Below are 21,479 nucleotides of genomic sequence, written 5' to 3' on the forward strand. Positions count from 1 at the left end.
TGTATCTATTTCTATATTTTTTTTTTTTGGCCAGGCTCTATTTCTATATTTTGACACATGAAGAAAGAGATATAGTCATATAACATATATGACCGTCTTATTAAAAAAAATTTCACCTTATAGGGGACTGTATCCACAATAGTAGTCTGCATTTTCTTGATCCTTATTTCTTGTGCTGGTTTGTTCAAATTGTATGCTACTACTACTACTACTATCCTCATTTGGGACTACGTAAACAAATGGTCCAACAATTAAGCCTTCATTGAAGTCCTGAAGAGTCTCCAAGATGTTGACCACATGACTCATTATGGGCCTAGCTTTTGGCTGGTAGCTCAAGCAAGTGTAAGCCAATGCAGCTGCCTTGCGAGCTCCCCTGGTGGAATATTGTCCCTCCAGTCTCGGGTCTATAATCCTGTCCAGCTTTCTTGGGTCTTTCAAGAGAGGCCTTGCCCATTCTACAAGGCTCTGTTCACGAACCGGGCGGTTCCTATCCATTGACCGTTTACCCGTCAGCAGCTCCAACAGAACCACCCCAAAGCTGTACACATCACTCTTGGTTGTCAAGTGACCTGAATTTAGGTGTTGAATTGTGAGACACTATATGTTATATAAACACACATTTAAGCCCTAAATCTTCACTGGTCACTTTTCCACGTACTATTAGAGTATAGCATCTTAATTAGTATCTTACTGTTTGTATATATGTTACATGATGTACGTGCTATAAGTGTACTCTTAGTTATGAACTTAATTAAGAGAGTCTATATATCTCTGCCCAACAAGCTTGAATTTGAATTGGTTTAATTACCTGACATGATGTATTCAGGAGCTACATACCCCTGTGTTCCTATTATACGTGTGGTTACATGTGTGTCTTCTCCTTCTGGACCATCCTTTGCTAACCCAAAATCTGAAAGTTTAGCTGTATAATCCTGAAAGGGAAATAAATTCAAATTTAATTTTCCCAATTTCATACTGGGTTTGCTTTGGATCACAGAATTCAGTGACACAGATCATATTATTCATATATCAATCTGCAAAATATGAAGTTTTGCGCACTGTTACTTACAGAGTCCAGCAGAATATTTGAAGTTTTGAAATCTCTGAATATGACAGGTTTGTGATCTGCTTCATGGAGGAAGGCTAGGCCTTTAGCAGCTCCAACAGCAATTTTCATTCTTGTTGACCACGGCAGAGAAGCAGAATAACCTGATTATTGGGAGAGAAAGCACTCCAATTAACTCCTTGAATAAACTTGGCAGCTGATGATTAAAACAAATTTTCAAGAAAAATGGAAAGTAACTCACTTCTGAAGAGTTGGTTTTCTAAGCTTCCTCTTGCCATGTATTCATAGACCAGAAGCCTGTGCTCCTCTTCACAACAATATCCAATCAGCTTAACAAGATTGGGATGCCTCAGCTGTCCAAGAAAGATAAGTTCTGCCTACAATAAGAGACTCAATACAATTAAAATATGACATATAATTTTCACCAAACTTTGAATCAGGACCGTTGATTAGATGGAATCATGCATGTATGAATGTCGGGTCTTGAATCAGTGTCTAGTAACATGTATATATATAAAAAAATGTAACATGTATGTGTTGGTCATTTGAAACGTGTACAAGTGGTTGTGCAGTAGATAGGAAACATGTACAAACCAGCCACTCCCTATGGCCTTGCAAGCCATCCAAGTCTAAAAGTTTGACAGCTACAGGCTGAGCCTTCAATCCAGGCCTAAGCTTGTCATCAACAAACCCCTTGTACACTGGTCCAAACCCACCTTCACCAAGCATATTACTCCATGAGAAACTACTGGTCACAACTCCAAGCTCTGCTAATGAAAATACATGAAGGTTGAGGCCGACGAGAGAATTGGAGAGCTCATCGGCAAAGAGTGCCGAGCTGGGATCACTTAAGCTTACATCTGAGATGGATAGCCTTTTCTGCAGCGAAGGGGTTTGTTTCAGGACTTGTCTTGTAGAATATTCTGGCTGCTGCAACCGGCTCTCTGCAGCTCTGTAACACCCTGGGATGATACATTTCCATGTCATCTTCTCAAGAGTCATCATGAGAAGACGACAGGATTAATGTAGAAATTAATTAATATGTCTCTTCTGATGATCAGGAAGTACTTATGTATGAATTAAAGGCTGCTGAGAGACCTCATACTTCATAATTTACCTCACCAACTATGTAAAGTGGTCCTGCAGATGCTTCTGTATTTGTGCTTGTATATACACAGGGATAATATTCTTATATACAACACTACAACAGTTCTATTAAGAAGTTCTATATCTTGCCTACCTCTTGACTTTATTAACTATACAAACTACGTACAAGACCAAGTCACCAAACCAGCTGTAGATTAATTTCTAAATTAAAGCTCCTTTTAAATTTCCAATACTTTAGAAAAGAATTTTTTTTTTTAGAAAACCCTTAAATGTGTAAAATTGAGGCAATCCACTAAGAAAGAAAAGAGGATATATCATATGATTTACTAAGAATATGACTATAGTTTTTTATTCACTTATAATTATCTGTTTTAGGGTAGGTAAGTCTGCCTGTGCTGAATTATTTTGATTAATTAAAAGGTCAATATCAGGTTTTGCCAACTGGACAAGTAGACATCGACCTGTTGATATCAATGTACAATTCATCCCAAGTATGTATATCGTCAATGGCATACAAGGAAAATTTCTCTAACTAGGACTTGAACCTGTCTTTTGGCTTAACTGGAAACGCACATATATATAACGATATATATAAAACGTAACCAAGTTGTATAGTGGTAAACATGAAAGGAATTAAAATATGATTTCTTTTTTGGCCAGAGCTAGAATTGAAATCTGTTTTTTTTAGAAGGAGAATTCAAATTTGAGAACTCGGATTTTTCACTAGATATATATAAACCAACTCTGAATACGTTATATATATGGATTATGTTAATTATACTCCAAGCCACGTACTGATCTCATAGTATGTTCAATGTTGAATGATAAAGCATGTGAAAGCGAGAGGGCACCCAAGAGTTGATTGCAGGTCAAAAGGGAGGAGGGGGTGGACAAATCAATCTACCTAGCTAGCTAAAACTGCGTACTTAACTCATGGAAATTTTATCAAACACCACGTACGCTTGCATAGTTTGGAAAATGATAGTTATTCATGAAACGTACGTGACATGGTGTAGCATATCATGCATGATGCATATGCAGTGTAATTAATATCTCAACTCTTCTTTTTTCCTTTGACCATTGCGGTTGGCGTTCAGGTGGTCAACAACTACTTGGGTTGAAAATATGAAACATGGGTTTGTACTTTGTAGTAAAAAAATAAAAATAAAAAAACTTTCCCCCAACCCCTTCTCTTATGTGCATTTGAGTAGCATTTTCTTCTAAAATTATGAGTAGCATTTTGCTTGATCTTTTATTTCTTTTAAGTAGTAAGTAACCTAGCTACTAGGTGGATTAACTAGTTATTGATGTATTAATATTTCTTTTACAATTTTAAAGATGTCTTAAGTTTGATTCTTTTTTTTTTTTAAATAACAATAAATAAGAAAAACTCATCAATTAATGAGAACCAACTAATTAATTGATGTTTTCCTTTATTAAAAGAGATCATAAGTTTAAATCATCTCTCATTTTGATAAATTACTCATAACTGGACGATTGCCACGTGTCAAACAAACACAACTTTTTTTTTGGTCGAAGACAAACCAAACTTTTAGTTTGTCATGTTTAGTGACTTTTTTTTTTGGTGAGGCTTAATTTAGTGACTTGTTTTTAAGTAGAAATAATGTCTCCTTCCTCGATGTTCGGAAGAAAATCAATGGTTGGGCAGATCGGAATACTAAAGATCATCTAACTTTTTGACTTTTTTATAAGCTAATGTACATCATGTTATGACTTATGAGATATAGAGGAGCTAGCCTAGGTGATGACTGATGAGATCGAGTTCAAAATTATTTGCTTACACGTACGCCTATCACGACCAAAATACTCCTTTAATTTATCAATATTAATTCTCTTTCATTCCATTCTATATTTATTAATTGGCGAGAAATAAAGTATTAATTCAGATAGAGCCATAGAGGCTGAGCTAACTGGCAGGGTTCTTATATTTTTGTACACACTACCACACTAGCTATGCATGACCTCACATTAATTCTTGATATTTTTTGAAATGCTGATTAATTAAACTACGTATCCCTTTCTTGGCCAAAAAACAAAAAAAACTACGTAGCCCTTTCTTTGACTTCAACTTGAACGAAGCACTAGTGCATATATATAATTTGTGGTGTTGCAGATCGAGAGGAGCTAGCTTCCGGGTCTTAATAGAAGTCGTTGAAAAGATATACTCAACATTAATATTGAAGGGCCGGCCCTTGCAAACCACCAAAGAGATTTTGAGCAATGAATGCATGCAATGCACCAATTCGATCTACTTGTATATATTGATTGGATTTAATTAATTATTTTTAAGTTATACATGAATTTTTCTCAAAAAAAAAAAAGTTATACATGAATTAATTTTTGAGGAAGGAGAGTTAGTATAAGGTATAGTGAATGCATGCGTAATATATGCATTGCGTGTTGGTCTTTAATTTGATTAAATGCATGCAACAGTAGTACTATATATGGAGTTAGTAAAAGTACTTTTAGTTGTGTTTGACATAAATAAATAAAAATATTTATGGATTATAAAAACATTTGTAAGTGAATATGTATTTTCTCAAAAAGTACTTACAAGTGATTTTGCATGAAGCATTTGAATTTTATATAAAAATTTATATGTACTTATGAGCAAAAACGCTTCTTCCAACAAAAACATTACTGATTATAAACACTTATAAAAAGCAGTGTCATCACAGATGATCACGAGGAAGCTTGTTGTCCGGCCTCCCAATTTAATTGGAAACTACAGTCATCACAGATGATCATACAAGGACAGTTGGATGTAAATATGTGACCATATTATATATATATATAGGCCATGCCAAGATGCACCGCTGGCTCACTACACGTACATTTTAATGGCTTGAGAAATCATTTAATTTAAACAATTAAGCATACGCGGTTGGTGAAAGTTTGGTCGAGTGGGTCATCACCATCTCCAAAAGAACCAACCAAACCAACCCAGCACATCCACACGCATTATTCACCTTCTTAATTTAATTTTGGAATACTCTTTACACCTATTCCTCCAAATTAACTATTAATTGGGTCGATCTCATATTGCAATTTAGAATTTTCGTCAAAAATTAACATATGATGTGAGACGTACCTCAATAATTATTTTTGTTAGGTAATAATAATGTGAGACGTACCTCAATAATTGGCATATGTGTAAAAACCCAGGTCATACGCCTCGCACCAAACAAACCTCAAAACAGAAAAAACTGAAGTCTCAAGTCTCTTTCATCATCAAAAGCAAGGTCTCATTCCATGCCTACTCTCTAGACTCTATTCCACAACAACCCAACTAGAGAACCAAAATGCTACCGTCGTTTCTGAGCCCGATCTCCTTGTACGCCATCTACATCCGTCGTTGCTTCGCCGCCTGCGGCCTCTCACAGCAATCCCTCCGAGTGGACGATGACGACGAAACCACCATCCATTTCTGGGGGCCCACCAAGCCCAACCCCCAAAAACCCTCTCTGGTCCTAATCCACGGCTTCGGCCCACTTGCCATGTGGCAGTGGCGCAAGCAGGTCCTATTCTTCGCCCCTCACTTCAACGTCTACGTCCCCGACCTCGTCTTCTTCGGCGAGTCCACCACCAAATCCTCGGAGCGGTCGGAGGTTTTCCAGGCGGTGTCGGTCGCGAAGCTTCTGGAGAAGCTGGGGGCGGAGAGGTTCAGCGTGGTGGGGACCAGTTATGGAGGGTTCGTGGCGTACCACGTGGCGAGGTTGTGGCCGGAGAGAGTGGAGAAGGTGGTGATTGCGAGCTCGGGGGTTAATATGAGGCTCAAGGATTCGGCGGCGCTGTTGAAGAGAGCCGGCTTGGACAAAATTGAGGACCTTATGCTGCCTGCAACCGCCAAACAGTTGCATACGTTGATCGCTCTCGCCATGTTCAGGCCACTTCACAGGGTTCCCGATATTTTCATGAAACACGTCGTACAGGTAAAACTTCATTAATTAAGATTTATTTATAGTCATTGTTAATTTGTTATCAACTTTTAAGGACGCCAATGATTCGATTCTTGGATAGCCAAGCCTCTAGATATTTTCATGGTACATAATTCCAAAGGTGTGGATAGATGTATAATATTTTGTTAAGAAAGTGGTAGCTTGTGATAACATCTTTTTACAAACTCATTAATTTGATGAAGATAACAATGATGATATAGGAGATGGTTTATTATATATGGATGCAGAAATTGTACTCAGATAAAAGGAAGGAGAAGATGGAACTTCTAAAGGGAATAACGATTGGCAGAGAAGACACGCCAAACATTTCTCCTCTTCCTAAGGTATTATCTATCAATCCATTATGTGCTTTAATATTATATATTATGGTTAGAAATGAACTCATTTTTATTTCTTATTTTTATTTTTGTATTAATTGCGATTTGGGTGTAGGAGGTCTTCATAGTATGGGGAGAGAGTGACAAGATATTTCCTTTGGAGATGGCTACTGAACTCAAGGAGTACGTTCCCCCCCTTCCATCAACCTCAATTTATTTTCTTTTCTTTTGAGGAATAACCATTTGAATTATTTAGAGATCTTCTTAATTAGTTATTTGATAATATCGGAATTACGTAGCGTGAAATATTACGTACTTAATTAGTTGCTATGGTGAGCAATTAAAATGATCAAGGTTCTTAATTAATTAGCTTCTGATTGCAGGCTTCTTGGAACAAAAGCAAGACTGGAAGTGATAAAGAAGACATCGCATGTACCCCAAGTTGAAAATCCCATAGAGTTCAACAACATTGTAAAAAATTTCTTATGCAAGTCCTCATGATCATGATTATCTTGAGTACTTGAAACTGTTGTTGTGCTATATTAATTTGAGTGTGTGTGTGTGTGTTGTTTTTTTTTTTTTTTTGCAATCATCCTGGAGGCTGAGATTATATGTGATGCATTATTGCATACATAGAAGATGCTATGCAATCAACTCTTTTCCTAACTTATTTTTCTTAATTTCTTTCTCATAGATTGTGATTCCCACAATATTTTGTATATCTTTTGTTCACATATAGGCTTCTCTCTCAATTGATAGCCAGTATTTTAAGTAGATTTTTTCTAACAAACTTTATAGAGGTTGTAGAAGTCTCCAAAACCCAAAGCCCGCAAACCTTTATTCCTGATCACCAAAAGAATAAAAAATTATAGAGGCCCAAAAAACCAAAGCCCAATTAGTAACCCTTTATGTGACCCCAATGGACTTGTACCTTCCCCACTACGGGCTCACTTGTATGTAGTCTCTACCATCCAAAGAATCCAATTACAGTTTGGGCTACATTATTTATAATTTCATCAATATTATTTTTATAATACATTCAGATGATAGAAATTGGATTGAGATTTATAAATGCATTATTAAAATAACAAAAAGAATCTGAAAATTCCAAACCCGTGTTTTAATAACAATTACATGAGACTCATTACATAATATGATGACGGTACACCAATGCCATGGGTGAACTAGACAAGTTCATCAATGTCTCGGTCGCATTTTATAAATGGAAGTAAAAATAAGCAAATTGACGGGAGATAATATAAAATCCAACTTTTTTTCTTTTTCAAATACTTTAAGGCATTAATGAATTTTACCCATTGGCCAAAAAAAAAAAAAAAAAAAACTTTAAGGCATGGTATGAGATGTATCTTTCATAGGTTCTAAACCGAAGTACAAAATTATGCATCTCACAAATGACTATGAGTTGGAAAGTTGGAAAAATAATTAGATTCTAAAGCATTTTCCAAACATGACTACCAATCTAACGACAAGTACAGAGTAGCATCCATGGATTTATGACCCACCATTTGGGGGCAACTGGCAAAGCTTGCTTTGCTTATCAGTCCTTCCTTTCTAAACTCCTAAAATATAGAGAGAGCAGAGTTAGTAGTACGGCCAGTCAACAGCGTATGTAGTCCATGGTCACAGACACAGACCGTGTATTGTCCCAAGACGATAATACCAATATTCTATACAAATTATAACATATAAATATATAAATTAATATTTTTTGTTTATTGGGTCTGTCTTTTCTAAACTTTGACTGAAAGTGAAGAAGAGAGAAGAATCAACACCAGGCTTTGCAGCTTTCGGCGCTGTTTCTTTTCTTTTTTTTTTTTTTTTTCTGTTTCCAGATTTAGCCAACACTTCGATACCCATTTCGCTTTGTCATAACTATTCATACATTTGTATACATCCACAATTTTGCACAAACCCACATTGGTTTCCTTCAATTATACTTTTTTATTAAATACTTGACAATTACACACCAAAACACACTATTTATTATCTTCGTTTAACAACAATACAAAAGCTTCTTATTCAGCGATTCAGCTGAATCTCCTGCTATCACTGACTACACCATAGCCCAGAAAGGCCTTTTCTTTTCAGGTAACTCACTTGAGCTCTTACTAATTTGTCTTCTGTTTCCTTTTTTTTTTTTTTTTTTTTTTTTTTTTCCGTGGGTAAGTTTTTGGGAACAGATCTCTGTTTTTGATCTCACAGCACTAGATCGAGAGCTTAATTCTTTTTTTTATTTCTTAAGTTAGTAACTGGGTTTGATTGAATAACATTTTGGGTTGTTTTTGTAGTGAGTTTTTTTAATGGGTTACCTTTTTTTCTTTCATTTGTTGGAAATGTGAGTTTCATTCTTTATTTGTTCGAGTAGGCAGTGGTGTCCAGCTAAATTCTTAAAAGAAAAATGTCTATTAATTTATGGGAAGTGTGAAAGACCAAATACAAATCTGGGCGTTTTATATTTGCCCACTAATCATCTACAACATTGTGGTTTGCAACTTTACATCATGTTTTTCTAGTTTAGACTAACTTAGTTTCACTAGAAATTATGTCCTATTATTGTCTGTGTTGATGCGGCATTGTCTCCTAATTGTCATGTTGTGTTTTGGGTCATTCAGCCCATGTTTTGTATATTCAGGGAGGTCGAGCTCATCTTTATTACTCCCTGACATCTAGCTTTGTGATTAGGTTCATTTGAACTCATTATGCATGAGCATTTCAGAAGGGAATTGAAGATACATTTAAGACGTTGTGGAGCTTGACTTGTGCATCTTCTATGCTGTCTATTGTAATAGAAAATATGGGCTTACTCTGTAGCAGAAACCGGCATTACAATGAAGCAGACAATGAAGAGAATGAACAGGTGGATTCTGCATGATAGAATACAAACTTCGTTCGACTGTTAACCAAGTGTTATCAGTGTAACTTTGCACTTTTCTATTAGGCTCTAATCTATCAATGCATGCATTTCCAGACTGCAGAAATTGAAAGGCGAATTGAACAAGAAACGAAGGCTGAAAAACATGTCCAGAAACTTCTCTTACTAGGTACACATAATTTAATGGGGTTCTTTTTATGTGTTATGATTTTACATGCACAGCAATGACGTGCTTACTAGTTTGAGCTTGTTATGGGTGAAAACTTGCATTTTTACAACTGAGGGCAGCATAGAGGTGTCTTGTACCAATGATGTGCTGATGCTTCCCAATTTAAGGGAAGTAACATATATAATTTCTTATGTATTTCTTGTTATGCATTAAAAGGTTTGCATAGCACCAGCTGTGTTTACACCTTGTTCATTTCACACATTTTAATTTTAATTCTATTTTATCAATAATAAAAGATTTCTCAATTCTACAAGTAACATGATCGTTTTTTGTTTTTGTTTTTAGGTGCTGGGGAGTCAGGGAAGTCCACAATTTTTAAGCAGGCAAGACATTGTATATGTTTCTCATCCTGTGTACTAACATTAAAAGTATTATATTTTTATTAACACGTGACCTATTTTCAGATAAAGCTTTTGTTTCAAACTGGATTTGATGAGGCAGAGCTCAAGAGCTACATCTCAGTCATCCATGCCAATGTGTATCAGACCATAAAAGTACGCAATACTTGAAAGGGTGTGTTGGTTATTTCCCTTTCTGCATAATACAAGGAGTATTACTGTCAGCTCTTTATAGCAGAAAACATAGTGTCCTTGCAAACCCCTATATTCAGAGCAAAAGAAGATGAATGTAATTCTTCTGTTTAATGTATGCATTTTCTGGTTGAATAGATATTGTATGATGGGTCAAAGGAGCTCGCTCTGAATGAAAAAGAAAAATATGAAATATCCAGTGAAAATAAGGTTTGAGCTCTTCCTTTCATTTTTTATTACATTGCCTCCCTAGGGTTTGTCTTTTTATTTAGTTAACAATAGTTGAAGGAATTTGGTTTAAGCATTTTTAACATATGATTATCTCTAGGATCAATATATGCATTTGCTGTTCTTTCAAGATTCTTGCTTGCTCAATCTTGTGCTTGAATAGAACTGCTTGTATGTTGAGTAGAATTTGCATTCTTTATCAGGAAATTGGAGAGAAACTGTCAAAGATTGGTGGCAGATTGGATTATCCGCATCTCACTAAAGAGCTTGCACAGGACATAGAGACTCTTTGGAAAGATGATGCAATTCAGGTAGCTGTTACTTCATGTAAATGACATATGCCAATTGTTTGACATCAATCCTAGATTCCCAGTTCTTTAAAGGCATTTATTTAGCACATATGCTTTTGTCTTTTGTCCAATTTTCTAAGTGACGCACCCCTACTCTGTAATTGTAGGAAACATATGCTCGTGGTAATGAACTCCAAGTTCCTGATTGTGCCCACTATTTTATGGAAAATCTCCAAAGATTAGCTGATGTAAATTACATTCCAACCAAGGTACTTAAAGTTCAAAATAGTAACTGATTGTTTCCTTAATGAAGAAGGTCCAAGAAAAATTAATACATATGTTGGTTCCTATGTGAACTTCTAAATACACTAATGTGGAAAAGTTAAAACTGTATATCATGTTTCGGTATTGCAGGAGGATGTTCTTTATGCAAGAGTTCGTACAACTGGTGTTGTAGAGATCCAGTTCAGGTAATTATTTATTATTTCTAACCTTGCCACTCATCTGTCCTAAATCAGCTGATTTTTGAACTAATACAAAATTCAACTTAAGGATGTCCTTAGAACACAATTTAGTTCATGATTTTCTTGTAACCTGTGCATGTTTTAGTATGATGCATAAAGAAATAACTCAGTAATGGTTATGATTGGCAGCCCTGTTGGTGAAAATAAGAAAAGTGGTGAAGTATATAGACTCTTTGATGTTGGAGGCCAGAGAAACGAGAGGAGGAAATGGATCCATCTATTTGAAGGTGTGACGGCTGTAATATTTTGTGCTGCTGTTAGCGAGTAAGATCATCATTGCTTTCAAAATTTCTATTACCTACTATTTCATCATATGTGTGCAGAATGGTAGTAATTGATCCTGATCTTTGATTAATCAATGATCATTCTTTTCAGAGATATCTGACCATGTCTTGATTGTGGATGCCATTTATTTTTATTTTTAAAACTTTTTAGGGTGTAGGGAGGAAAGGGTCAAGGGAGGACTGAATTTTTGGCTGCCTTGGGATAACAATTTTTGTTTGGATGTCAAGTTCTTGAATAAACTTACTAAGTGCATTGAAGAACTATCTGCTATTTCAAGGGATTGTCAAAATGTTAAACCTCTTAAGAAAGTTCCTTTGTACCACGAATAAACCATTGACAATAATGAAATTAGTCATAGTAACTGCCAATGCTGGCGGTAAAGGTTGTTTTGTTTCTAGTTTTTTACTAGTCCATTAATGGGGGTGGGGAAAATAAAAGGAATGACTCTCACAATTGTTAACAGTCTTGACAATGCACAAATTGCCACTGCTATCTGTTAGCATCTAGCATGACAGCATAAGAATGTCAAATACCTGTCTAGCCGAAGTAGTCTTGCATTGACAATTGCATTTCAGGTACGATCAAACACTCTTTGAGGATGAAAGCAAGAATCGAATGATGGAGACAAAGGAACTTTTTGACTGGGTCCTGAAGCAACCGTGTTTTGAGGTTTTCTTTTCTTCTACGTTCTTTATGCTCGTGTGTCGTATGTGTGGCTGCGGAGACATCTTTTTCTCTAACCCAAGTTGGCTCTTTTACATTTCGTGCTCTCTTTTCCCCTTTCCTTTTGGGTGCAGAAAACGTCCTTCATGCTGTTTTTAAACAAGTTTGATATATTCGAGAAGAAGGTTCTAAAAGTAAGAATCAGTAGATCAGTGTACTGTTATTCATTGGCAACAAACTAACATTTGTATGGGTCGCTGATATTTTTTCATTATGTAGGTGCCACTTAACGTGTGTGAGTGGTTCAAAGATTACCAGCCAGTTTCGACAGGAAAACAAGAAATTGAGCATGCATACGAGTAAGCATCTACATCTTTATGGTTCTTTGCTTAAATGAAAGGAAGAAAACTACTAAACGCCACCTATTTGTCCTTTTTCCAAATTGTTGCCAAAATGTGGCCTCTATAGCTGGCTGAAAGCTTCACCATACTGCAACTGATTTCATTCTATAGAGACTGTAGTTGATGCACACAATATAATGGACAAATCTACTCAATTATTAGTGTTCCAAGCCTGGACCTACTTTTATTTTTCCCAAACTTAAAAGGATTTATTACACTTTACCCACCTGAATTTTGAACTCGATTTCACTTCACCACCTAAAAAAAACATTGTGTCAATTTACCACCTGAATTAAAAATTTGTTCAATGTATCACTTTGGGCTCATTTCATCTAAATTTCCCTTGAAAATAAAGGTGTTTTGGTCTTTTCAAGTTAATTTTCTATTGTGTCAAAGTGGGTAAAGTATAAAAAAAAAATTTTTTTTTTCTAACAGTAAGAACTTGAAACAGACCAAAACACCCGTATTTTTAATAAAAATCAAGACAAAATGAGTTAGAAGTGGTACATTGCAACAAATTTTTAATTTATGTGGTAAATTGGCACAACTTTTTTTTTTTGTGGTGAAGTGAGATCGAGCCCAAAGTTGTAGATAAAATGTAAAAAAGCCACGTTAAAAAATTCTATGTACGAAATTTGCATGGGGTTCCAAATAATTCTACGTGAGGGTGACAGCCTCATGGTTTGCTGGGCTAGTTAAAAGTATTTAGTGGGAGAAGTTTGTGAAACTAGATGGCAATGTTTACAGAATGCTTGGTTGGTTTCCTGGAATTTCTTTGTCTTTATATATAAGCATTGGAAATCTGTCATAAAAAGTTATATATAAACATCGTAAATGTTTGTATTCAGGTTTGTGAAGAAAAAATTCGAGGAATTGTATTTTCAGAGCACTGCCCCAGACCGTGTAGACCGGGTGTTCAAGATCTACAGAACCACTGCCCTTGATCAAAAGCTTGTGAAGAAGACATTCAAGCTTGTGGATGAGACCTTGAGACGTAGAAATCTGTTCGAGGCCGGTTTATTGTGACCAGGGGACCAGTTTTTCTGGGGGAGACAGTTTGTATTTTGAAGAACATCACATTTTGAACACTCAGATTCCTTGATTTTTAGCATTTAATTTTCAATTAAATCCTGTCCCATTTATGAGTGTCAGACACATGTTAAAATATATAAAAATGATTGTTGAGCCTTTCAAGAAATGATATCATATGAATGATATGATTCAATATTCATGGGTGTTCTTTTGTTTTGAAAAATGTTCTTTTTTAGTTATCACGACATTAGTGTATGACATAGACCTAATAAGTTAGTGAATGACCTAATAAGTCGGTCCATGTCATTAATAAAACAAGAAAAAGTCGGTCGGTGTCATATGTGGTACTTGTCAAAAGTAATAAGATTCTAGCACATTGTAGGTAGATTCCGACCAAATTGATTCTAATTAGTTGGCCAAAAGACCCAAAAGAAAAACCCACCAGAGAAATCCTGAGAAGCTGGAACTACAAATTAACCATCAAACTTTCCAGATTTTTATAAAATTTCTTCAACAAAATAATGAGAAACGTCATTAATTTTTTTTGACTTATATTGTTAGTACTTGAGCATAAAGAATGAATTCAATTTAAGGGATTGTTTAATTTTTCAGTTGATGGGAGTACAGTTGGAAGGGTCGTAGAGTTTGTCCCTCTGCACCCAAGTTTGATTCTCCTTCTTCCTAAATCTAAAAAAAATAAAAAATTGTTTAACTTTGCTTTTGGATCCGACAAAATAAGTTAAAAGTATGCTTTTGAGTTATAAAAAACACATAGAAGCGTTTTATGTAGAAGCTATCACTTAAAAAATCACATACCTTTCTCAAAAAACGCTTCCAAGTACAATTAAGAAGTGCTTTGATTTTTAATTAAAAAATCTATGTGCTATTAACGAAAGTACTTCTAATAAAAGCACTATTGAGAGAAAATGTTTTTTACATAAGCACTCTCAAACAATCCCTTAAAATGTTTGAATTCATGGTCCGTTTCATACTCACTATTTGTCATTACACTTATTTAATTAAAAAATCTTAGAGGTTAACCTATTTTGTGGATTTGTTTTGACTTTGGTATCTGAACTTTGGCTATTGTTCTAATTAGGTGCTCCAAACTATTATTTGTTGCAATATCATATCTGTATATTTATTTTATTTCAAATTTGTATATAATGTGACTTCCACAAATAATATTAATATATGGCTTGAAGTTATGAGTATTTTAGTCAACTCAACTTGGTGAGTAGAATAAATTAACTATGATTATAAGACATGTGCAAGACACATGACTAATTGAAACAATAGATATTTAGATTTCAGTTCATTTTATAAGTATGTTTTAGACTAAAACTGGTAGTAATTTAGGATTTTTAATCAACTCATTTTATTTTTCTTTTTTGACGGCTTTATGTTATGTTTTAATTCCGAAATTTTGGGCTAACATGTAGTCTCTACAAAGCCTATTCTACACCTTAGAAAAGAAAATACCTTTCAAATCAGTGAAAATATCCTTCAAATCAAGGAATGATTTTATTATGAATTATAAAGATTTTCTTGTAAATTAAAAAGACTTTATTATAAATTAAAATAATTTTATTATAATTTAAAAAATTTATTTTTTTATAGATTTTAAAATACCTTCAGTCTCCGAGCCTAATTAGCTCTTGAAAAAATAACCAAAATTTCAGGTAAAACAATCGAAAAAGACTTTTCTTGTATATGAAAATAACTTGCCTCCCTGTGTGTCACTGTGACACACAGGGTGTCACAAAGAAAGAAGAAGGAGAAGAGAGAGAGAGAAAGGGAGAGAGAGAGAGAGGGTATCCCCGGCACATGCAAATTCCTCTCTCTCTTGTATATATATATTTTTTGGCAAATAAACCTAAGTTTTGATTCTTGAAGATATTTCTGTGAAATCCAAGCGTCTCTATATATAATACTATTTGTATTCCCTTTTTTATTATAAAGGATCTCCGTCAACCCTGCCGACTGGGATTTTTTTTTTTGGTTACAAAGGGAGGCAAGGAAAGAAGTCTAGAGGGGGGAGGGGGGGATCGAAACCCGGTGAGGTGGGGGGGGCAGCACAACTGCTTGGCCAACTGGCCTACCCCAAGTCCTCTGCCGACTGGGATTTGAACACCCGTGTACGAAAAGACGAAAAGGTTGAAGACAACTTTGACACCTAAACTAAAGGATACAATCGTCATTTCACAATCTCATAGTTTATTTTAGACCTGGCAAACGGGTCGTGTTTGGCGGGTTCGGGTCAAACACAACACGACCCATTAAGCTTAACGGTTGACACGATACGACCCGTTAAGCAATGGGTGACAAAAATCCCAACACGAACACGACACGAATTAGAACGGGTGAACACGACCCGACCCATTCAACCCGTTAAGAAAATTAATATTTTTTAAATAAAATTATAATTAATATATATTTCAAAAAGCAAGAAATTACATCCCAAAATAATAGATATGCAATATTTAATTGCTACCAAACGAATGAACTCATTGGTACAATCCATCAGAGGAAAGGAGCTGGCAACTAGCAAGGCCTTTAATTATATATAATTAATGAGCAATCTAGTTTGGAGGAAGATGTCAGTGTATGGAACTTTAATTTTTTCACACACCTTTTACTTGAGAACGATCGACCATAATCCACATGCTGCTCATACTTCACATCAAATTAATTGTAGATCGATTAAGCAATTCAAGTCATGCTCTCTAGCTCCCACCTTGGGTCACTGTGGCGTTTGTAGCTCAGTTTGAATCTGCTACATATCAGATGATGTTGCCTCCAGACTCACAGCTGCTCTGTTTCAAGCCCACGCTCTTCTTCTCAAACTGTCACCTCCAGACCTTCGACGGGTTACGAAGCCTTCGATCCGAGCTCTAGTGAGAGATTAGTGAGAGGCTGAGAGCTTGAGGCCTGAGTGCCTTATGGGTTTGTCGAGATACTGAAAGAGAGATTGAGAGTTACCAAAAGAGAGATTGAGAGTTTGTGTGTGTGTGAGAGAGAGAGAGAGAGTGAGTGAGTCAGGGAGGAGGGGCGGCTGAGTGTTGATCAGATAGATTAGTGATTGCTGAATTAGGTTAGGGCTTTTTTTAGTTAAGTGTATAAAATTACTTAAATACCCTTTATTCTTAACGGGTCTAATGGATTTCGCGGGTTGGCACTGACACGACCCGTTATCTTAACGGGTTGTTATCGGGTCAACACGATTTTGACACGACCCATTAAGCTCCAACCCAAACCCGCAAATTTGCGGGTCGTTTCGGGTCGTATTAACGGGTCGTGAGAAGTTTTGCCAGGTCTAGTTTATTATTTGCCGTCCACCTGAAAACTTGCGCAAATTGTTTTGTTTATATATATATAAAAAGCGTGAAAAGAGCCTTGTGGCTTTACCCAAATAAACTGGGAAAGGCCAATTTAATATGCCAAAAATATTTTCTCTCTTTTCTTGTTTTCCATTTTTGACCCAAGAAAGCTTTTGAAACAACTGTGACTTGTTCCCGTTTCATACCCGAAGCATATTCCTTTCTCTCTCCGAAATTCTAAACTACATTCAGGAAATTACACAGAAAAACAAAAACCCAGCATTCTAATGCATAAAGCTCAAAAGATCAGATTGAAGCCAATTGATCTGGCCCTCGAAGTTCGCTTATTGCAATCTCAGGTAATTTTCTCGTTTCCTTTTTCTTTTTTCTTTCCCGGGCTTTTACTTTCTGTTTGGTTCTTGAGAATAATGAGGAAAAGGAAACAGAACAGGAAGCAAAAGGGAATGCCAAAAAAAAGTGCTTTCCAAATCCATTTTCATGCATTCCCTTTTCTTTTCAATTTTCTTTAATTATTTTGAAGGATAAAAAAGAGGTGAATTGGTAGAGTTTGTTTCGTTTCGTCTATGGGATCACAGAAATTTATTTAAAAGAAAAGCTGTGATATTTACGTTGCATTTTCATATAATTTTGGGTTTCAGCTGGATTTCAAATTGTTGTCATGAGGAGCAAAGTCGATTTTTTAAGGGGTCTTGAATTACGAATTGGACCCATTTCATATCGAATTCTTTGCATCATATACGAATCAATATGAAGTTGATGTAAAGTATTTTTAAGCTATATTAACCCCCAAAACAACATTTCTAAACTGGACGTAACGTTTCTTTTTAATGTTGTATTCATACTGTATCTTATAGCATTGTTATGTACGGATGTTTTCTTTTCTGACCTGCCCTGTAAATGCTTTTCAATAATCTGAAATGATAGAATTTTTTCATTGTGACTTTGTGCAGGTGTAACGTATGTGTCTTGATTGATATCTTTCACTCAATTTCCTGTTGGGGACGTTTTAAGTGCCAGTTCTGGTACAATTGTAGGACATAACAAAACATGAAGAATAATTGGTTTGGTATTGATCTTGATGAAGGGTCTCCGCACAACTTCCCTGTGGAGCCTCTCATTTTGCATAGTTTTGGGGGTCATGTGTTTTCACAGATCAGTTCATTTATGGACAATTCATTCCACCAGTGTAGACACTTTCACGTCCCTGGAAGCTTAGCTCTTGAAGGAGCATTTAATCGCATTTCTAAGCTTGCTGGTGCTTTTCTATTTTTCCTCACTAGTGGACCCACTACAAATGTTACTAGGGAGATAGCGGGTAATGTGCATGGTTCTAAACCTGGAAGCTCCAAATCTTCTTCCCAAGTTAAACATATTACTTCTAGTAGACAAAAGCTTAAAGGATTTCACTTCAGTTTTGGATCAAAAGGAGAATCTGCCACCAACCCGGTGGTTTTTGGAAAGATTTCGGCTTTTGTAATGCAACTCCTAAACAGAGAATCTGAAAAGCTACATTCATATCACATGCTCTCCTTAGCTGCTGCACTTGTACCACCTATAGAAAACTTGTAAGTTATTAAATCTTTCACAAAGTAAGCAGATTAAAGTGCAAAATTTTTCCCGGGTTCTGTTTTTGATATTGACTAGAAAACTCTATTCTTTGTTATCTTCCACCAGATCTTCAAAGGTGCTGGCTGTTCCATTGGATAATGCTGGTGTCATGGATCAAAGGCCTTGTGAGGTTGGCAGTCAAGGATGTGCAGGTCTACCTCTTACTAACTTGAACTGGAGAAGGCATGCAGTGGAGCCTAGAACTGGCATCGAGTTTCCTACAGTTTTGGACAATATTTTAACTGGAGTGAATAATTCCAGTTTAAATTCAGAGGTTATCACATGGAACCCTATCTTTGTTTCTATTTGTGTGAGTGTGTGTGCATGTGCAAAAACTATCATGGAAGCATAACTTATAGAGCTAGCTTTGCAGTTTTGTGCAATAGGCAGAGCCAGCTATGTGTTTAATGTTCACATAATCTCAATTATGTAATATATTATTGACATTGTGTAAATCCATATCAGGTCCTTGTGGGAACTGGATCCAGAACAATGACAATAATTAAAATAAAATCTCTGAAGGTCTATGCGTTTGGTTTTTGTAAGTTATTAGTATTTCTTATCACTTTCAAATCTGCAATATTTTTCACATCCATTATCTTACTCGGTGTATTATTTATTTATTCTTTTTATATAGATATTCATCCTTACTCTGTCTGCAAGAAATTGGGTCCAAAATATTCTTCTATTTCAGCTGATGAACTAAACAAACGCCAAGATTTTTATGAGGATCTTCTCAGGTACTTACACTGTCATGCTAAACCCCACGTATTTTTGTCTATTTTTCATGTACATTTTTTAAGGTTGATAAGAATTATCAACTAGAGAGAAGAGGAGTTTCCAATTATTACTATATATATATATATTTTTTTTTTTTTTCTAATTTCTTTCCAAACCTGAGTTGGCATATAAGGAGTCATGCTAATGGTCAATTTATTCAATTGATTTTCATGGCTCTGCTACTCAGTTTCCTGGATTTGGTTAAACTTTTTGTCACTTTTGCCTTTTCTTTTGGCCTACAGAGAGGATATTGACATGACAGTTAGGCTTGTGGTAAACTGCAATGGGATGAAAATCAATACTGTGAAAGAGTAAGTTATATTTCTGTTCACGACTTAGCCGTGGGTACTTACATGGGTTTGGATGCCTTTATTATAATCGAGACATAGAACTATCTTGAGATTTGTCACTATAATTCCTCAAAAACTTATTTCTGTTATTAAACATTAATAGCTCGGTTAGCTGAGTGTGCATAGCTTCTCCTGTCCCAGATCATCATTGTTATGATACCATTTTGGTTAGCATTGTGCTAGCTCCATATTTCATAGTGCCTTGGATGAGCTTAACTGGAAATCATGAAATGGGTGGTGTCTGAGAAAATTTGTGAGTTGAGTTGAATTTGAATGGCTTAGCCTGCTGTACTGTGGGATAAATATAGGCATTAGATGTATGGGCTAGAATTTTTACAAGTTCTTATCTCATTCACTATCCGAAGCCAAAGACTGATACTGCAAGTTAATTTACCATGGTACCTAACTGAGCTTCAGCTGAGTTAGATTTGTTCCTTCCTTGCTATGGTTAATATACATGTTACAACAATGCTGAAAATTGAAATTTAGTGATTCTCATTTATGTGCTTTTAATGATACTTGATGCAGTGCCTTTGAGAAATCCCTTCGAGCCCGATTAGCAAAGGTAAATCATCTCCCTTTCTAGAATCTCTTATTTGTGTTTCTGATCTGGTATTTGCTAATTCTTGTCATTTTTGTTGACTCTTTTGCCAGACAAACCCAGTGACCGACTATCATTGCCTAAGAACTTTTAGTTCAAACTTCACACAAGATATTCCGTTGCCAGCGGTGATACTATAGTACTCTTGCATTTCTTTTCTATATCAAGTGATCACTGAATTACATATAACTCTTTGAAATATTTCAGGGAACAACAATTGATTTCCAACGAACAGCTGATGGAAAATTAATTACTAAAAGTGAGTGGTGATTGCTTTGAACGTTTATATATGCTTGATACCAATACTTGTGTCATGAAGTAACCATGATGACTTCAATTCAAGCGTAAAGTATACAGCTTGAAAAGACCCCAGAGCCCTCCCCTGCTTCCCAGTTCTATTCCCTTTCTTTTCTACTTTGCTGCTAATGCTCGAATTTACCAGTTCAAAATTATGCTTAGCATTTTGTATGAAATTTTGGATTTCATATATTAATGGTGCAACATTGATTTTGCAGTTGGAGGTAATCAGATTGGAGCAGTCCACAGCAAGGATCTGTGCAGTAAGTGAATTCTCCTTTTTATCCATTTGTTTATTTCATTGTTCTCCTTGTTACAGTTTTATATCTCTCCATGAAACGTGAAGTAGGATCGAATCATATACTTTTCTGGGGATAAATATCTAATGGACAATTGTACTTTCAGGGGCTTTCTTTGATATGTACCTTGGAGATGTTCCCGTGTCAGAGCAAACGAAAGAAGAGATTGGCAGAAACGTTGTTAATATTATTAGAAGTTGCTGAAATGGTTCATTTGTCTCCATTGCCTCACTTTTTCAATGGCCAAGTGGTCACTGATGTGTTGAACTGCTGATTATTTAGCTGTATTTTCAGTTTGCATGCACTTAAGCTCAACAGCGTCGGCCGCCAAAGATGTCAATGTGACCGGAAAGCATTACAGTGAGTCTGCTGCAAACATTTTAAGGCCTTGGTTGGGGTCTCACGGGATATTAGGACATTATTAGCATACCAGTCTGCAATTTGTTGTAGCTATTTGCTGGGGATTTGCATATGTTAGAGATGGTAGTCCCTATCAGATTTCTTTTGTAATCTTTCAACACGGGAAAGTGTGGTTCTCTCATTCCCTTATATAATTATATTCCAAATGTAGCTACTTAAAAGTACAATTGTATAAATAGCATACGAATATTTTGGCATTAAAAATTGAAAAAAGGCATACTATCCCCAAATGGTTTTC

The 21,479-nt window shown here is 35.7% G+C and overlaps 4 protein-coding genes across 5 annotated transcripts; 3 read left to right on the top strand and 1 right to left on the bottom strand.

Moving 5' to 3' along the window:
* Positions 1-5: 5 nt before the first annotated feature.
* On the bottom strand, positions 6-2,068 carry ARSK1 (root-specific kinase 1). Its single transcript, XM_086249767.1, has 5 exons — positions 1,661-2,068; positions 1,308-1,443; positions 1,070-1,209; positions 809-932; positions 6-569 (listed from the first exon to the last, which is right to left on the bottom strand). Exons 1-5 carry the CDS (start codon positions 2,066-2,068, stop codon positions 118-120), a joined length of 1,260 nt encoding a protein of 419 aa, XP_086105893.1. The 3' UTR covers positions 6-117.
* A 3,157-nt stretch (positions 2,069-5,225) lies between these two features.
* Positions 5,226-7,145, top strand: LOC147278469 (uncharacterized). The gene is made up of 4 exons (XM_086251535.1): positions 5,226-6,126; positions 6,381-6,476; positions 6,586-6,653; positions 6,854-7,145. Exons 1-4 carry the CDS (start codon positions 5,497-5,499, stop codon positions 6,969-6,971), a joined length of 912 nt encoding a protein of 303 aa, XP_086107661.1. The 5' UTR covers positions 5,226-5,496; the 3' UTR covers positions 6,972-7,145.
* Positions 7,146-8,132: 987 nt separating this feature from the next.
* Positions 8,133-13,705, top strand: LOC147278470 (G protein alpha subunit 1). The gene is made up of 14 exons (XM_086249546.1): positions 8,133-8,579; positions 9,174-9,348; positions 9,460-9,532; positions 9,878-9,915; positions 9,997-10,086; positions 10,261-10,332; positions 10,554-10,661; positions 10,808-10,909; positions 11,055-11,110; positions 11,294-11,428; positions 12,025-12,118; positions 12,247-12,306; positions 12,392-12,471; positions 13,362-13,705. The coding sequence occupies exons 2-14, from the start codon at positions 9,262-9,264 to the stop codon at positions 13,537-13,539; spliced, it is 1,173 nt and encodes a 390-aa protein (XP_086105672.1). The 5' UTR covers positions 8,133-8,579; positions 9,174-9,261; the 3' UTR covers positions 13,540-13,705.
* Positions 13,706-16,953: 3,248 nt separating this feature from the next.
* On the top strand, positions 16,954-21,402 carry FAP2 (Chalcone-flavanone isomerase family protein). 2 transcript variants are annotated; one of them, XM_086250433.1, is made up of 11 exons: positions 16,954-17,224; positions 17,837-18,451; positions 18,561-18,768; positions 18,960-19,035; positions 19,132-19,234; positions 19,517-19,585; positions 20,153-20,189; positions 20,279-20,353; positions 20,433-20,484; positions 20,741-20,785; positions 20,928-21,402. In XM_086250433.1, exons 2-11 carry the CDS (start codon positions 17,934-17,936, stop codon positions 21,023-21,025), a joined length of 1,281 nt encoding a protein of 426 aa, XP_086106559.1. In that variant the 5' UTR covers positions 16,954-17,224; positions 17,837-17,933; the 3' UTR covers positions 21,026-21,402. The 2 variants fall into 2 exon arrangements, with proteins under 2 accessions (XP_086106559.1, XP_086106560.1); XM_086250434.1 differs by lacking the exon at positions 19,517-19,585.
* The last annotated feature ends 77 nt before the right edge of the window (positions 21,403-21,479 follow it).

This window comes from Dryas octopetala, chromosome 7, assembly GCF_963921425.1.
Source record: "Dryas octopetala chromosome 7, drDryOcto1.1, whole genome shotgun sequence".
NCBI classification, from domain to species: Eukaryota; Viridiplantae; Streptophyta; class Magnoliopsida; order Rosales; family Rosaceae; genus Dryas; species Dryas octopetala.

What these genes read in the sequence shown, in the direction of transcription:
- LOC147278469 (XM_086251535.1), top strand. Translation starts at nt 5,497, where the DNA reads ATGCTACCGTCGTTTCTGAGCCCGATCTCCTTGTACGCCATCTACATC. An exon ending in TCATGAAACACGTCGTACAG is followed by an intron (nt 6,127 to 6,380) that starts GTAAAACTTCAT and finishes ATATGGATGCAG; the next exon opens with AAATTGTACTCAGATAAAAG. An exon ending in ATGGCTACTGAACTCAAGGA is followed by an intron (nt 6,654 to 6,853) that starts GTACGTTCCCCC and finishes TTCTGATTGCAG; the next exon opens with GCTTCTTGGAACAAAAGCAA.
- FAP2 (XM_086250433.1), top strand. Translation starts at nt 17,934, where the DNA reads ATGAAGAATAATTGGTTTGGTATTGATCTTGATGAAGGGTCTCCGCAC. An exon ending in GGTCTATGCGTTTGGTTTTT is followed by an intron (nt 19,036 to 19,131) that starts GTAAGTTATTAG and finishes CTTTTTATATAG; the next exon opens with ATATTCATCCTTACTCTGTC. An exon ending in AAGATATTCCGTTGCCAGCG is followed by an intron (nt 20,354 to 20,432) that starts GTGATACTATAG and finishes GAAATATTTCAG; the next exon opens with GGAACAACAATTGATTTCCA.
- ARSK1 (XM_086249767.1), bottom strand. Translation starts at nt 2,068, where the DNA reads ATGACTCTTGAGAAGATGACATGGAAATGTATCATCCCAGGGTGTTAC. An exon ending in CAAATATTCTGCTGGACTCT is followed by an intron (nt 933 to 1,069) that starts GTAAGTAACAGT and finishes TTTCCCTTTCAG; the next exon opens with GATTATACAGCTAAACTTTC. An exon ending in TCCTGAATACATCATGTCAG is followed by an intron (nt 570 to 808) that starts GTAATTAAACCA and finishes ACCTAAATTCAG; the next exon opens with GTCACTTGACAACCAAGAGT.
- LOC147278470 (XM_086249546.1), top strand. Translation starts at nt 9,262, where the DNA reads ATGCTGTCTATTGTAATAGAAAATATGGGCTTACTCTGTAGCAGAAAC. An exon ending in ATGTGTATCAGACCATAAAA is followed by an intron (nt 10,087 to 10,260) that starts GTACGCAATACT and finishes CTGGTTGAATAG; the next exon opens with ATATTGTATGATGGGTCAAA. An exon ending in GGAAAGATGATGCAATTCAG is followed by an intron (nt 10,662 to 10,807) that starts GTAGCTGTTACT and finishes CTGTAATTGTAG; the next exon opens with GAAACATATGCTCGTGGTAA.